Genomic DNA, 17,551 nt, shown 5'->3' with positions numbered 1-17,551 from the left:
GGAAGACCAAACCAGACGAAAGTGCGCATTTTTTTTTTTTTGCTCCTTCTAGAAAACTCATACCTTATTGGTATTGCGACAATAACTGTAGTTAATTTGTTTTAAACAACGTCAGACTATTCTTTTAACTAGAACAATTCAAAGACCTTTTCTGTCTCTCCTAATATTCATCTCTGTCTATAAATTCCTTTACAGATTGGAAACCTCAACCACCTGGAATCAATAGTTCTACTAGGCTGAATGAGCTGAAACTATTGAACTATATCCCATTACTCAAATTAACAGAAGACAATATAATGCAGTGGAGGATGCTATCTTTCTCACTGAAGGAGGGTGTCTGCAATTAAAATTACGTCTTAACCTAAAATAACTTAAATTAGACTAGCACTATATTGGTGTGGGTGCAGGGGACATTAAGGGGCCAATAAGGGACCCTAGCCCATGGGTGTTTGTGCTGCCTGTCTCCTCCTCCCTAACATATGTAACATCACACATCAGTAGATCCTTGATGTGTGAGATGATGGACCTTGCAGGCATTGTGTGCACAGTCTACTTGCTCCCAATGCTTGTGTTGGCTGGGGAGGGGCTAGGCAATGGGGGGTGGCTGCCCCCTTGGTGCGGTGTTGTTTAGGTGAATACTAAGCCCACGAACATAATAAATAATGCTCTTCTCCAGAGGAAAACCAAAGTCATGATATCCTAACATGCGACAAACGTGACTATAGAGGAAGATAAAATTGCTAATAGTTTAACTACTACCCAGCAAATTTAGATGTTTAGGATAAAGCCAAAGATGACAATAGATTAAAATTTTTAAGCATGATTTTAAGTTCTAGAATTCAATCGAAATTTAACAAAAGGAAATCACAATCACAGGAGAATAGCAGTTTTGTAATATCCACAGCAGTGGTTCAAGCTAAACCTGTGGAGACAAAATATGGCAGATTTGAAAAATATTCAAAAGGTAAAGTTGCTAAATATTTACAGGTTAAAAATCTGCTAGATTTCTACCACAGAAGACTTAATCATAAAATTGTATCATCCTATGTATTTTAAAAAGTCCCGTTTTAGGGGTGTGCTTACTTATGTAGTTGGGGATGGCACTTTTTTTTTTTTTCAAGCAGCTTGGTTAGTTTTTTTTAGATTACTTGTATATTTCTTTATATCGTTCAATAGTTTTACAATAATATGTGCATATAGAAAGCTAATGAATATTATAAAAACATTTTTATTTTTCTAATGACATATAGAATGATTTAATGATCTATTCATTTATCAAATTTTGGCATGTATATGCTTCTATACAGAAACCATGAAAAAAATTACATGAATATTTTTAAGAATCTAATTAGAAATTTCTGGGTTTCTGGGTTATTTTGCTTTGTTTTGATTAATATTCTGTTACATTACAATGATCCTTTGTGCAATCGATAGGAACATTACAATATATATATAAGAAATAAAAATATTTCTCGTTTTTGAGCAAAATATGGCTCTTCACTCTTCTTCTGCTAGAGGTTGAGGTGAAGTCATTGTTAATCTGATTCTACTTAGGAACATCTATGTAAGGGAACATTTAAGTGCTGCAAGGAGGCTAAATGTAGCCCCTGTGCAGCAGAGAGAGGCATCTGCCACAGGGAAAGCTGTGTGCTTGCAGCACTTTCTGTTCCCTACTAACAGATGTTCTTTTAAAAATCATTTGCCATCTCAATGAAAATGAGAGCCACTGACTGAAATATTGAGAGCTGCAGCAGAAACATCAGAAAGTGAAAGTTTCCTGTCCTTAACTGAGAGAACTGGTGATTTCTTTGGCTCAAATTAATGCAAGTAGTCAAGACAAAAGTGTCTGCTTTTCCTTGGAGCACCTCTGCCTTCAGTGAGTGTAAATGTTCTTATTTCTCCTAGTGCCACCACATGCTTGCAGCTAACTCCCCAGGCTTTCTCATCATGCTAACGGCATTGCCCCCTGAGCTCCACTTGTTTTAACTAAGTTATCAAGTTTTTGAAAAACAGCCTCCTGGTGGCTTCTTGTAACTCTGAAGGATTGGTCCTCGACTTCGACAGGTTAATTAATAGCAAAGTTTGACTCAGCCTCCCTTGAGGCTTGCTTGTCATCTGAAAGTTAAATACATTCACTGCGGAGATGGTTTCATTAATAGACCCTACTTTATGAACTGGCATTCAGCCACATGTTCACTTCATGAGAAAAACTAATTGTTTCAAAGCCTAAACAGGTGGCTGAGCTTGTTTAACTGAACAGAACCATAATAAAGTATCCTACTGTATCAAATTATGCTTGTTAAAGTTTGTATCCTAGGGAGAGAATTAAAGTAGGGGTAACAGACCAGAGATGAAAGTGAACAGTACAATCTAATATCTATGCAGGAAACAGTATGGTTATACTTTGCCTTGAAAAAGTATTTAAATCACAAGTTAATACTACTGCTGACTTTTAAAAAGCAACTTATTTTTTCTCAACTCTTTAGCCTCACTGGTTGCAGGTAGCTATGATAATCTATATTGTTATTCTTTTTTAATGTCTTTATAACTGTATTACTAATGGGAAGAACTTTGTGACTGCTGTCTAAAAATATATTTATATAAAATGTGCTTACTTTTATGATAGTATAACTCAAAATAATAGCCCATAGTATGTAATTAAAACTTGCACAAAAGACTACCCTGAATGTTTATGTCGACTATTATTACTGATTCAAACCTGTGTTCACTGCCTAGACAATGCAGAATTACCCCACTATGCCATAAAAGGGACCAGAGACAAAAAGTCATTAGATAACAGCCATATGAATTCCCGATTGCAGTTAGTGATGTAGAGGAAACTCTAGGTCAGGGGTATCAAACTTATTTATATATCGAGCCACTTCGGTGTTATTCAGTCTTTAAATGGGTCAGTTGCCGCTATATAAATTAAACTTTCAATTTCAACATTTTTATTGCATGCAGCACATTGCCCTGCTGCCATGAAGTTACTCAAATTTTTTTGGCAGTTTGAGCCTCTTTTTACACGCATCACTTTTTAATAGTATATATGACAAAGTTTTATGACATCATATGCCTCTTAAGGGCCGGATAAATTGCTAAGGCAGGTTGATTCAGGCCGTGGGCCTTAAAATTGACATATACTCCAGCTGGAAAATGATGCTCTGGTAAGGAGAGACCAAAACAAAACTTATTGGCCTCCTTAGTTAGAAAATATTACACCTGGTAGAAAACTAACATGTCACATTCGTCTAAAAAAACATCATCCAGGCTGTGAGACTTATTTTTGAACAGTGTTCTTCACAGGCGTGCTTCAGTCCACATGTCTGAGTTTTAGGTATTTTGCAGTGAAATGGTTCAACAAAGCATATCCGTCCGTCCAGTCAAAACACAGGAACAGACTCTTAAGATTCAAAAAGTTGGTTTTCGCAGATGATCTCCACCAAAACACTTGCAGCAGTTATTTCATTTAAAGGAGTCCTACAAAGTACAAACCTCAGGGTGCAGAATATCTACTTTTACAGTTTTCAAAGACTATTCAGATTTGTATTTTCTTTAAAATTTGAAGGGATGTCTAAATATTTTGTAATTAGTCACTACTTTGTGCTGGTTGATCAGATAATATTGGTTAAATCTGTGGTTGTAACAAATCACAATAAGAAACATTTCCAAGGGAATGACTCACTTTGCAAGATAAAAAAAATGGATACTTTTATGATGTGATGCAAGAAAAAAATATTTGAGATTAACACAAAACATAAACACAAAATATTCCCTTTATTTTTTTTTCTACCTTAAGACTACACAGGGTCACCAATGTAGCTCTAAGAGGTATCTACATTTGCATTTTATTTACAGCTTACTTGGATGTCCTCATATTTACACAGTCAGAAGAAGCGCTAAAAACACAGTGTTGAGAACAAACCAAAACTCAAAATGAGTCCAAAAACTTTTAGAAAAAGATACAGTCTTATGACGCAACAGTTATCAGTGCAATATTCCACAATGCAAATATCCTTCATTCATATTATGCTGAACATACATATTGTTTTTCAGGAACAAAATGCCACTGAATCAACCAACATATAAAAAAATAAACAGCAAAAAAAAAAAAAAAAAGTCCAGTTTTCTTTATCGTTTGTACAGAGACACTCAGTCATGCTCTCACCAGTAATAGACACACAGAGAAGTCTATATGCTTGATGGGAAGATGACAGCCAAGAGTGTGAAGAGGCTCGGCATAGTTCAAAATGGTACCAAAAGTCAAATCTATGTCTCAACTGTCAAAATTGTCACCTTATGAGTTTTCACATCATGACATTCTAAAACGAGCACAAGCGAATTGTCCTTTTTCAGAATCCACTGGGAGAGGGACAAAAACAGAAGGGATTTCTGTGTGCAGGGGGTTCATGTGGGTTCTTTACAAAAGTTGGTGTGTATAGACAACAATTAGTCTGGAAATGGGAACCACAACACCTGCAGGTCAAATGCATTTCCTCTAAATAAGGGAGCGCTATTCTGAAGAATAAAAGCACTTTCTACGCTGACCTGCAGGCAGCCCTTAGGGCAAAGGCAATTTGTATCTTTCATCAGACCCATGGTACAACCCAAAGCTCATTTAACTCTGCAGCCAATATGCTAATGGAGCATGTATGACTGAATTAACTGCTTTCCTTGACCTTCTCCTTAGCCTCACGCTATTTAAAACCATTTTCATCCAAAGCTTAAATTAATTGGACACTGTGTTGTGGAATACTGACTTAGTGCAGCCGACAAGGAGGTCCATAAAAAACAGTCAGTCTAATTAAATACACAGTAAGGGATTTAACTAAACCATTCTCATTGTTTTAATCCATGTGCTCAAACACCCCCAAGTATTGTTCAAGTACAACAATCAACAATAAAAGGGACAATAATTCACATTTTTTTATTCACATTTGTTATACTGTTAATTCATATAGCTATTTATAAAAAACAAACAAACTGAAAATATAATTCAAAACCAGTCCCATAAAATACCTTTTTGTTCTTTAATACACACAATAATTCCACAGTATTGTTTTACAGAGTTGGCTCTTAATGTAGTTTTATGATTGAGTTGCCTGACCACAGACTAAAAACAAATATCTATCCTGTATTTCTCTTTTGCAAAAATCCTGTTAAAATTGGAATAAAACACAGTTATAAATTAAATATTTTTCTTTTTTTTGGTGCATCTCAATCAATTAGAATGTAAAAGAAAATTTAGTTACACACAGGTAGGAAGGTTTTTAAAAAAATAATTTTAATAATGCCTTGTGGCACATGAAAACCTCACATATTTGTCCAAAATAGGCCATTGATAAGGAATCTAACTCTCCAGGGAGATCTTTATCCAAGCATTTCAGAGAAATTTGATTGGAAGGAAAATGTGTGATACCATAAGGTGCACAAAGCAACAGGGATAACCAAAGCCTTTAGTGGATGATGGTTGAGGCCACGGTCTATACATTGTGACTCCTCCACAAACTCTTGCAACGACTTTTCTTTATAATGTTGCCATTGTAACTTCATTTCCCCTCAGGACTGATCCATATGGAAAGCAGGAAATTATCAATGTGTTAAAGCAGAGGTTTGATGAGCTTGTCAATGACTCCTGCAAAAATTGTCAAGTCAGAAGTTATAAGAAGAAATAAAGTAATCATAACATAATATTTCTGGATTAAAACATCTGCCTGAATTGGACCTATTGCAATTTCTAATTTTCTGATAACACTTGGTTTTCATTAGCTGTAAAACATAATTATCAGAAATGACAAAACATAAAGAAGTTAAACTCAGCGTCACAAACCCGTATAATGTATGAGTTCCAACTTTGAAATTGATTCAATCAAATACGTTTTTTTTTCAGTTACATTTTAATTTACTGAGATTGCACCATTTTGAAATGTAGGCCTATAGAGCCTTGCAAAATGATCCTATCTGTTGAGCTTTCCCACTAATTTTGTCACGTTACAAAAAAAACAAAATTTATGTTTTCAATGATATTTTATGCCAAATTCATTAATATTATCTGAAATATGATGTTAAATACAATTTCAGACTGTTGGACTTGGCTGTGGAAGGTTTTGTTTAAGGATATCAGAGAAAATTAGGCTGAATAAATATAGAAGGCAGATTCTTATTAGGTTTCAACTTGTTATATTTCTACTTTTATATTTAAAACATTACCTTTCATAGACCTGTGATATGAGTCCAATTAATACACTCCTGTTTTTGGTCGTAACTGGAGAAAATGTGAAAAAGCCCAATAGGTATGAATCCTTTTGTAAGGCACCATCAGTGAGCATTTTTACAGATTGTGTACTTGATAAAAAAGCCCCACATGCAGATTTCAGCTGCACAGGGAACTTCGGACCCAAGACCACAAATGAGCACAAAGCCTCCTCTCATAAAACTCCAAGACATCATACAAATGGAGGTGCTTTGACAAGTTCAGCAGTGGTTTTGATTAAGGGTATTACGGCAACGGGAATCTCTCTCTCATTATTTATGGATGACAGGGGCTATGAGGGTTTCAAGTATTAAAAAAAGAAGTGATTAAAAGAGATGGAATCTCCTTGGCTGAGGCGCAGAAAAAGGCAGAATGGAGCAGGCTAGTGAATTACAATCTGCAAAAGTCTGGCAGAAGAGAGGAAGCTGAGAAAACATAATGCATTACCAAAACTCCTCGGATTCCTTTGAACAGAACCACAAAGAGCCATGAGGAAATGGAGTCACAAAAATACGCCATTAGACATCACAATTTCTCATCCTCTAGCAGCCGCACTTGGAGGGCAAAGACTGTTAAAGAATCCTCAGGGGAAGGGTACTCCTCTGTCAGTACAGTGCAGCTGTTTGCAACTGTTGCTTGTTTACAGCATATTAGAAAACCAAGTTGAGCACAGTCAAAAAAACAAAAACAAAAAAACTCGTGGTCATGTACACAACTGTCTTTGGCAAGAAGTCCCATTTCCTACATCTGAGTCCGTCACTCAGAAGCCTCGTGTTCATGTCACCTTCGGCCCATTTCACTCTGTCTCATGAAGTGAATGTTGTTGACACTGTCTGCCAGCTCAGGGTACTGGTCAACGGAAACTACATAGTACCCATCATAGCCTTGCACCTTCCCTGAGCCAAGAAGCTGCTGCTTCTCTCCCTCAGTCCAGGTTCTTGAGCCTTCCTCCCCATCCCTCAGTCTCTGGCGTTCACGTGCCCAGGCCTGCCCGACGGCTCTCTGCCGGGCCAGCTCCAACACACGGGCTTTCTCTTCATCCACGCTGCTGCCATACCGCGTATTCAGGAGCAGTGCTCCATACTGCAGCTGGATGTCAGTAATGCGCCTAGTCCTGCCGTTCAGCACAGTGTTGACCTGAGAAACGGTGACGTTGACCCCGTTTTCTAACGTGCGGCGACCCACTGTCATTCCTATCAGGGCTAGGTCTCCCTCCACTGAGCCCAGTTTGACAAAGTAGTGGGTGTCCATCCCTGCAATGGTGAAGTGTAGATTTTCGAGATAGACGGCGTTATTTAGAACAGCGGCCATACGGCGTCCATCCTCATTAGCCAGGCTGATGATGTCGGTGTTGATGCGACCATCTCGGATGGCAAACTTTACCCCCTTTCCGAAGATAGAGCCGCCAGAAGCAAAGATCTTGTTCCCCTCAGTCTGAGGACATCCAGCACTTTTGGCTTTGTAGATTTGACCAAAGCGTTCCAGCTTGACAAAGGCCTTGAGCTGCCTCTGAACCTCACACTGAACGCCCAGCAGTGACTGCAAAACAAAGACAGCACTGGTTAGTCATGGCCCCTGCAGCATCAGCAACAGCAGCAGCAGAGAGGTCTAATGTCTTCATTTATTCCAGCAGCAATTTTAAATATATGATATAGAATAAAACTTCTTTGAAATAATATTCTTACTTCACCATTTTGTGCATTTTGTTATACTGTTTCCCAAATTGGACATTCTTTATTGGAATCAGAACAAAGTTTATAACCAAGTAGGTTTGCAATTACAAGGAATTTTACTTAGTGTTGATGATGCAGACAAACAATATCTAGTATATAGATATATTCTATATACACAGTAGACTGTGTGTTAATGTAAAGCAGGAGGTCTCTAGATGCTATGTGGATGTAGCTTCTAGGTGCTGAACGTTGGAAGGAGAGAGGCAGTGTCAGTGTCACAGGGGTTTCTGGTAGGGCTTGTTGGTAGGGCTGTAGCGGGTGGGAAGAAATAGTTCTTGTGGCGTGAGGTTTTGGTCCTGATCGACCGCAGCCTCCTGCCAGAGGGAAGTGTCTGAATTATGCGGCAGACCCGTACAAGTGATTATTTTTAGCTAAGTTTAACATGTATTTAATTTTAGCTCTCTTTACTCTGATAGTTCTAAACAAAATGCTGTTTAACCAAGTGACCACTTGATACGAGGGACTCAGTTTGAACCCCAACAGCAGCAGAAAGGGCATCCAGTTAAAAAGCATAAAGACTTTGTGCAGGATGTACATGCTGAGGTAACTCCTAAAGTGAGAAACCAAGAAGCCTCACAGGTGTTTGTGTAGGAAATGCTCTTTGAAAAGCTGAGTCTTCAAGGGTGGCATCTAAGGCGCTTCCCTATCGTGGAGTGACATGAAACAAGTGGCTCGATCGTCTGCAGGAATATATAGACACCAACACCCCAGAATTCCCCAGAGTTGTGACATAAACTTTTGTTAGAGAATTCATGTAGATGGACACATGAGCGATAGATGTATAGTCAACAAATTGTCCCATTTGAGCTGTAAATCTCTGTGTTTACTTACCAGGAGCCTCTGAATTGAGCTCTTGTTTCCTCAGGTTATGTCAGGTTAGGCGCACTTGTTATTGATATGTATCATATACTTTTTAATTAATCATTTTATCTATTTCATAGTCATGTACTACTTTGTGTTGGTTTGTCATATAACAATGTTATAAAACTGCAATAATACATTTGTTACTAAAGGTGAAAAGGTAAACCTCAAGTGCTATGGATAACATGGCAAGCCAATGTAAAGTGTATTACTTTATTCACAATATCTCAAGATAATTAGCTGTAGCAACCTTTACATCAGTAAGAAGTAATTTTAGCTTACAGATGGTTATTTACAAAAGCTGCTGCTCCTTTTTCAAAATGTCAAGTACTTGCATGCAAGGATAATTTAGAGGGATCTTTTTTGTACTGATATGAAAACAGAGATAAGAACCTCTAAATTATAGAATGAACTTGTTGAACAAAAATCAATATAGTATTTCTTTAAATCTAAGTGCAACATTTATTTTCCCTTTTGATTTTTTCACTCTAACTTTTATGAATTTTTATTTGCATATTCTATCAAAAATAATATTGCAACAGCTTTTTTAATCCCCTCAAAACAGAACCATGATGCTTTGCAGCATGGATCTGGAAAGCATCGCTATATAGTCGAGGTAGCTGTTGAGATTTTTAATCCGTGACTGAAAATATTATGATCAGAGAAATTCTCAACCTGAAGTCTTCCTATAGTACTGCTGAACCAGATATAAAGCAGGAGTTTGTTGGTTACTAAAGTATGCAACACAACTCATTCTGTGAAGGAACAAAGGAGATACCACATCCCCTCCAGCCAATGTTTATGCTTTTTCCTAATATTACTTGATAAGGGATATTCCTCAAAATGAAAGAAAGACGAAAAACAGAGAGGACGATGTGATATTGTAGTTGGACAGAAAACAATGACGCAGTCGCTGGGGTGCATGTGAGCGACAACCAAGCGGCTCTGAAAACTGCTGTGCCTTCAAGTCATCACCCAACATATGAGCCTCTTGGCATCGTGAGGAGTTCTTGCCAGGCAGTAACATGCAAAGCCTTCCTGACAGTTTTCTATTTCTGACTCTGTGTCTTGCTTAAATTGTGGCTGTGGGCAGAGGGAATGATGGGAGCACAGCTCTGTGCTACGAGCAGCATGTCTGACCACTGGCTGACAGAAAACTACACCAGATCCTGGATGAACGCATGTCAAATGGAGGAGGCGAGAGGGCGCTTGTGCCAATCGGGGTCCTTGGAAGCACTGGCATTGCGGTGGGGGTTGGGAGACTTCACAGAGTGCCACTCCATGTTAGTTTACCGTGCCACCATGTGACCTGTTCAGCTGTTCCAAGCTTTGGGTGGGGGCAAAGTGCAATGTCCTCCAGTTTACTGAAACAGCCTCAAGGGGAAACTCCAAGAGAGGCATCAGTCACATAGCAGGGGGTGCAATGAGCCCCCAGCAAAACCCCGAATGAGAGATAGAGCCCTGCGCATCGCAAACCTCATCTGTCTGGCTGCTCACGGCACTTTTCAATCTCTGCATGGATCGAGCTGCATCACAAAACAGGGGCTTAAGCAGACAGAGATAGAAAGGGTACCGCTCTTTTCTTTTTTTTTTTTGTCTGAATAAAATACAATCAAATGCCAAGGTATAGTTGTACAGCATGTACTTTTAAAGTTATATTGATTCTTGAAAGACCCAATACCTTGCTGGGCTTATCTGGCCATTTGCAGTGAGGATCAACCTGGCATTAACCATCTCAGGGCATCCTTTCAGAAAAAAGGATTCTGGATAAAAATATCACACCTCAGCTCATGAACAGGATGAGGAATAATTATCTGGATCCGGAGGTGTGCTGAAGGCAAAAAACCTCAGAAACATGAAGAAAATCTTCAAAATGAGGCTAACCTAGCAATTCAAATCCTCAGTTACTGCACGACTTATTTAGGTCTCTAATGGATATTACCAAAAAGTAATTGAGGCGCTACATTTATAGGAAAATCTTTAATTTATAATAATAGATATTCTGTTTCCTGACAAAAGGAAGCCAAATGTATTCTCAAAACCAACTAAGTAAATATGAAATTTCAGTTTTAATCTTATTGAGAGTGGCACAAGAAGGCATACGTCTAAAATAAAGTTTTATGCATTGTTTATAATTTACTGCTTTTAGAGTGCTGTTACGTCTTCTTTGTAGTAAATCCTAGGAGCTTTTACAGCCTACGAAAGAGGACACCATCAATGTTTCCACCATCCTGGTATAACTCTTATATATTAGACAGATTAAATATTGGTGCTTTCACAAATTAAAGCCAGAAATAACAACAACTGGTCTATCCATCATTGTAATACACTATTTGTTTCTAGAAAGGCCATTGTTCTACACTTTTGTCATCCGGGATAGTTTTCTACTATCAGTTTTGCTTTTGACATAAAAAAGCCCTAAACACAAATAAAAAGGTAATGTATAGATTATAATAACATTTTAATATATATTTTAAATGATATAATGTAAACATATAAATAGTGAGGTTTGGTAGGTAAGAAAGCAAATACATTCATACCATTAAAAGACATAAGAACAGTCATTTATTCATCAGACATCTGAAGAAACAGGTTTGGTTCTGTATTATTATGCAATGTTAGTGTGATGGTATTTATGTTTAGTCAGACTAGAGGTCAAACCTAATAACCTTATTTAAATATCATTGCAGCAGCTTTAAGATGTCTGTCTTTTACACCGACAAGCATTTTTTGTTTAGGTAACAGCCTGAGTGTCATGCAACAGAAATCCATTCCTCCGGTGGGGTGCCACTCACTTGTCTGGCTGTAACCAAAAGCATGAAAACAACAATGGCCTCTTCAATTATTCAGGTGAGTAGGGGGCAACCTAAAAAGGACTGATACAAGTGAGAATCAGAACATGTCTGCTCCTTCTGAGACCTTGGCCAGCAGAGTAACACCGAGATGAAATCGATGGTCGTTGGTGGAGGGGAATGGAGAGTGAATTTCCCTAATGGCAGGACAATTACAAGAACTGTTTAGCCTGACCCCATTCCCCAAGATGGGGATGAAGGGGCAGAGACCTGGCTCACCAGGCCATGTTTGCCCTGGTAGTTAGCAGCTCCTCTGGGAATGTGGCTTCAAAGAGCATGCTCATTTACTAATGATGGGGAAAAGAAATGGGACAGAAGCAGAAGACGATACTTTAGGGTGAAAGCTGAGATAGATGAGTGGCTACCTTGGTGCTGTCCCATTCCTGTGTCTTGATCTGGGTGCGGACTAACTCGTAGGAGGGCTCCATGCTCTCTGTGCTTGGTTTACGATAGCCAGGGATAACATTATACAGCTGGAAGCCAAAGGTCACCAGCCAGCTGTTTACATCTGTGGAGGGAAGGTTAAAAAAAGATTCACTTTTGCAGAAATATTCAGGGTTTAGACAAATAAAGAAACATGATTAATTTGTTGAATCTGATCAGTTGGCATTTTGTGGTTAAGTGGCTGCCTCGTGAAAATGCTCCTCAGGCTGGAAGAGCACTTGATTTGTTTGGAAGAGTGGATGAGCTATCCTGAACACTCAAGATGATGTGAGTGATTCATGTCCACTCCTGCAGATGCCCCGCTAATGACACACAGCTGGATTTCAGAAACAACATCTGAGCACGCCTGCTCTAATTATGGACTGCAATTTCATGTCACCAGAAACTTCAACAGAAAGATATTTTGAACACCCAGAGGATTTCTCTAACAGTACTATCTCTCTAATGAGATGCGTGGGGAGGCAAGTGACATTTGCAAGATTTAACTCGGTGCAATCAGGATAATGCGATCCATCTAAGAACGGCAGCCATCGCAGCGGTTATTAGTGCTGCTGCAATCCACTTTTGATGTTATTTGCTAAAGTACTCCCTCCCCTTGAACTTTTTCAAACTCTTCATGTTAAGAACCAACTACTTTAATAAGTTTTATTAGAAATTTGAATGACTGAACATCAAACAGTACTTGTAAAATAAAAGAGTTGTTTTTCATTTTATGCCTTTATTCTGGTGTCCCTGAATAAAAATGGGGGCAAACATTGGATTTAGCAGTCCCCAAGTTGGAAAATGTACGTCGGTAAAAATAAAGGTGTTGATCCTTGCCATAAATTCTTGATTGCATTAAGGCCTCGTTTTGACTTGGAAACCTAGTCACAATGTTTAGAGTCATTATCTTGGTTAAAGTTTGTGTTTAACAGCCTTACATTTTTTGCAGCACGTACCAGATTTTAAAAAATGGTTTCCCTGCATTTATATAATTCATCTTCTACTAACCTCAACAGCTGCCCTACAACTGCTATAAAAAAAAAGCACCACCATAGTATGATACTTCCAAGTTTGCTTTTTCCCCTGAATTTAGCTCCGTGAATCCTCACAATACATTTTAACCTAGCCTACACCATGATACTGCTGCCACCGTGTTTAACTGTGAGTAATAGCTGTAATTAAACTGTAATTAAATTTTGCGGGTCATTAAACCTATTAAGGCATTGGTATATTTTCACTTTTGATTTTGGACAAAAAAAGAGAAAAAAAGGTGAAAAAAATATCCTTTTACTTCCATTTCAGAATTCTTTGCTACATGTTGGTCAAATAAAACACATTAAAGTAAAAGTGAAAAATGTGAACTAGTCCACTGGGTAATAATACCTTTCCAAGGAACCGTAAACATGATCATTTTAGAATCAAAGAGAAACATGTCGGGGAGCAAAACCCGTTCAGTCGAAGCCATTTGTGTCCAGCTCCTGTTATTGACAGCAGAAGCACTGCCACAGCACATGGGTGGCAACAGATTGCCAATGTACCACTGCGGCGCACAACAAAGCTTTTTTAAACAAGAATTTGTTTGGGAACAATGAAAGGACCAGAGTCATTCAGTGAATGGAATTTAAATGTCAGTGCCATCAATCACAGCTGAAGCAGACCCACTGCAGTATATCTACTGGTTTGTTTAGTATTCAGAGCCCCTCATGGAGAACTGTGAAGCTAAACACTGCTCTCATTGGAAGGAAGTTGAATGACTTTGTTAAAGTGGAAGAAGTTGAAAGCTAGATTGCAACTGAGCAGAACAGGCTTAATTTAACCTTTGACATGGTGCATAAAAATTAAAGTAGAATAAATGGTAAAAGACACATACTTCAATAATAATTCATAAAAGAATCTTATGCATGTGTAACAAAAATTAATGCACAATTACAAATTCATGAATGACTATGGTTGATTCCTTTAACTACTGAGGATTTTATTGTAAATATAGTTTTCCTTCCAGCCTCTGAGGTTGATGTAACTAGCCATGGCTATGAGTTCTATGAATCCCTCCTGTTATCCACCGCCGTGCTTTCTCTGTCATTTTTCCTCCCCATAACACAAAGAAACAGAGGGTATTTCTGTGAAGGATCTGAGTGTTGAACAGTAGAGAGGGCTTGGCCGTAAAGCACAGCTCCTGTTGAGCACTTTCAAAATGATAGCCGCTGGGTGCATGCAGAGGCATAAATGCATGTAAGCACATAAAAAACTCAGAACTCTAACACTAGCTATTCAGCTCTGAAACATCTAGTAAGCCCAATACTTTGAGATTATTTTTGAACATATCAAATTACTAGTTAAGCTTTGATTTCTGGAATATAAATGTTAAAAAAATAAATAAATTTTGATTTAAAAAAATTGCTTTCAGGAAGCAAAAATTAAAATTAATTTCTTGTAAATACTGTTTATGACCTTTATTAGTTATTTCACTAGCAAGCAGATGGGTTGGGAAGTTATGTTGCAGTGTTATGTTCAAGGCAAGACATACAGCTGTGATGAAAGCACGAGGTGGCAAACCCACAGCTCAACTATAAAAGACAGAGCAACGCAGGAGGATGCATACATAGCTGCTGCTATCACATCTGTTTTTGCCAGAATCCAAAGTTTCATCTCGTTAAAATAAAAATAAAAACCTGCAAATTGTTACCACGGTAACGTTTTCTTAGGGTGCCTCCTGTTTACGAAGTTATCATTTATTTCCCTGGTTAGCTAAAATTAGACTTTGGTGTCATTTTGTCAAATTAGCTTGCGCTGAACATCCCTCTTTTTTCCCAAACAAATTTCATGCAGCAAATCTGTGCAACAAAAATGAATAATTATTAAACAATTTCATATAAGAAAAAGTTTAGCATAAATCTTTACCAGTTTGTGCAAAGGTTTTAGTAAATTTATTGCAAAAGAAAATATTTTTGTCACAGTTTAAATCCTTATACCAATGAGAAAAACTAATTCATACAACACTTCTACATTATTCAAAAAAAAATTCTTTTTGTTGTTTTTTTTTTGTACTGCAAAATTTAAAGAAATAATATATCCGCCATACTTCAAAGCATCTAATATTGTAAAGTTTAGTTAACATAATTTTGGGTGGAAGAGATAAACCACTGGTAGAGCTGGGTGCATGTCTACTGGTAAGGCTGCAAGTTTCTTGGGTCCCTGAGCACAAACCTTATACAAAGATTGCTTCCCAGTCACTGAAATATGGAGCTAAATGTCTTGCAGTTTATAAATAGGATAAATTGAATTTTATTAGAATGTGCAAAGTTGTAAAGACCAATAAAGATGACAGTAATTATCACTATTGTTTCATTCACAACTGAAAGTAGTCCTTATCTATTAAAGTTAATATTTTATAAATTACCTGTCATGTAGCACTTTGTCTCCTCATTATTGCTGAGTGGATTGTTATTCTTGAACATGTACAAGTTGAATGGCACGATGTGATTGTTGTTCAGGCGACTCCAGATCTCGAGGTCTGGTGTTGTCCAGCGGCCGGCGAGGACATCATAATCCCGTTTTCCCATGTGGACCAATTTACTCAGGGGCTCATATAGTCCTCCTTGGTAGCCAATTATAAGTTGGAAGCTTGGATTTGTGTCCAGGTAGATTTCTCCGAATGCTGTGTGGAGGATTTGCTTGATCATGATGCCGGAACCACTGAACACGGCGAGAGGCGTGCCAATGTTGTCACACGCAACATAAAACTCATCTCCACTGCTCAGTTCCATGGCAAACAGGTGTCCCTGCAGATCATAGTAAAGCGAGGCGATCTCAGAGCTGGAGTGGTTGTACATATGGGTGACCCGGGTGGGGCTGGACAAGTCGGCATAGAAGAACTGTAGGTGGTGGCCCATGCTGCTTCTGCTTGAAACCCTCCTCCCCACGCCATCATAGCGATACTTGATGCTCCACCCACTAACTTTATTGTACACCTTAGTCAGCAGGCCGGCTGAGTTATACTCAAAGTAGTCATTTCCTCGCTGCCTCAAGAAACCATCCTCATCCATCCTGTATGTCACATCACCCAGGCGCGTGATGCGGTCTCTGATGTCATAGCGAAGCGGGGTGAGCCTTGCGCTGTTTCCGGGACTGAGGAGGTGAAGGTTGCCATTCAGGTCATAGCTGTACCTCCACAAAGGTTTGTCATTGATGGAGACCACCTGGAGCTGGCCATCAGCGTCATACTCATAGGTGTAGCGTGTGGTGTTGGCATAAGGGCCAACCTTCAGCTCCTTAGCCACCACACGCCCCATGTTGTCATACTGCACCATCATCCAGTACATGAGAGAACGAAAAATTTCATACTGGACCTCCTTTACCCGACCATAGGCATCAAAGTGTTTGGTATGGGTCATCACCGCAGTGGTTATAATTTGGTTTATGTCATAATAAATGACTCCAAACTTGCCAAACTGTTCTGTTTTGCCCGACACGTCGTCATAACGATACAGGTCGATCGGTAGTGGAGTTTCATTGATGACTGCCTGCATGCTCGTGACTCGGAAGCTGTTGTCGTAGACATAATCAAATCTTGCATTGACCATGCCCTCCTCGCTGAATCGGAAGATCTGCCTGTCGATCAGTGGGCCAATTTGTCTGTAGCGGATCGTGCAAGTGAACCCTTCACTTTGCAGGTTGACGGTTTTCAACATTCCCGCTACCTCGTCATAGGTGAAACCAATGCGTGTGGTGTCGTACAGGATCTCCAGCAGCTTGGAAAGTTTCCCGTACTTATAGATCACCCTCCGGCCTGTGCCCAGGTGGGTGGTCTGCAGCAGCTGTCCGTTTTCGCTGTAGTCCTGGAGCACCGATGCATTCCCTTCAGGGGGGCGGTAGGTGTTCCTGTAGTAACCAATCGAGCGGGATGTTTCCAGGGAATGCCGGGCAATGTTGGGCATGGTAACGGAAGACAGTCGATCATTTTTGTCAAATTCAAAGATGTACTGTCTCTGACTGTACAGAAGCAGTACCATGGACTGTAATGAGATAAAGAGAAGAAAAAGGTTATAAGACACCTTTTTTTTTAACAAACCCTAAACAATTTCATGTTTAGATTAGCCTTTTTATATTTTCTAGTTATAACCACAAATGTTATGTTTATGTGATAATCCTGAGCAAGGGCAGCGTTAACTAGAGAAGTAGCCAGAAAAGAAGAGATCAGTGTTGACTCTGCAGAGATCCACAGAAAGAGGAATTTGTTGTTGACAGGATAAGACCTATGAAGTCATGCACTTCCTGGACATCTAATTAATGAAAACCATTAAAGCTTAAGGAGTCCCTATTCCCCAGTCTATAAGATTTTGTCTTTTACATAACGTTATAAAAATGCTTTTCATTATCTCTTGTTGCTAAACTCTTGTAATCTGGACAGTATGAAGTAAATGAAT

At 38.8% G+C, this 17,551-nt stretch overlaps 1 protein-coding gene across 11 annotated transcripts in view; it reads right to left on the bottom strand.

Moving 5' to 3' along the window:
• Positions 1 to 5,275: 5,275 nt before the first annotated feature.
• tenm4 (teneurin transmembrane protein 4) overlaps positions 5,276 to 17,551 on the bottom strand; it is a 183,830-nt gene continuing 171,554 nt past the window's right edge. For all 11 annotated transcript variants that reach the window (XM_015388539.1, XM_015388540.1, XM_015388541.1 and 8 more), the window contains 3 exons: positions 15,526 to 17,140; positions 12,065 to 12,207; positions 5,276 to 7,792 (listed from right to left, as the gene is read on the bottom strand). In XM_015388539.1, coding sequence (XP_015244025.1) covers positions 7,034 to 7,792; positions 12,065 to 12,207; positions 15,526 to 17,140 — 2,517 coding nt within the window. In that variant the 3' untranslated portion in view covers positions 5,276 to 7,033. The remainder of the gene's footprint in view (positions 7,793 to 12,064; positions 12,208 to 15,525; positions 17,141 to 17,551) is intronic.

The sequence above is a fragment of the Cyprinodon variegatus genome, unplaced genomic scaffold, assembly GCF_000732505.1.
Source record: "Cyprinodon variegatus isolate N-32 unplaced genomic scaffold, C_variegatus-1.0 Scaffold427, whole genome shotgun sequence".
Lineage (NCBI taxonomy): Eukaryota > Metazoa > Chordata > Actinopteri > Cyprinodontiformes > Cyprinodontidae > Cyprinodon > Cyprinodon variegatus.
The sequence above is the reverse complement of the archived record's forward strand: the minus strand, read 5'-3'. Positions and strand labels throughout refer to the sequence as shown.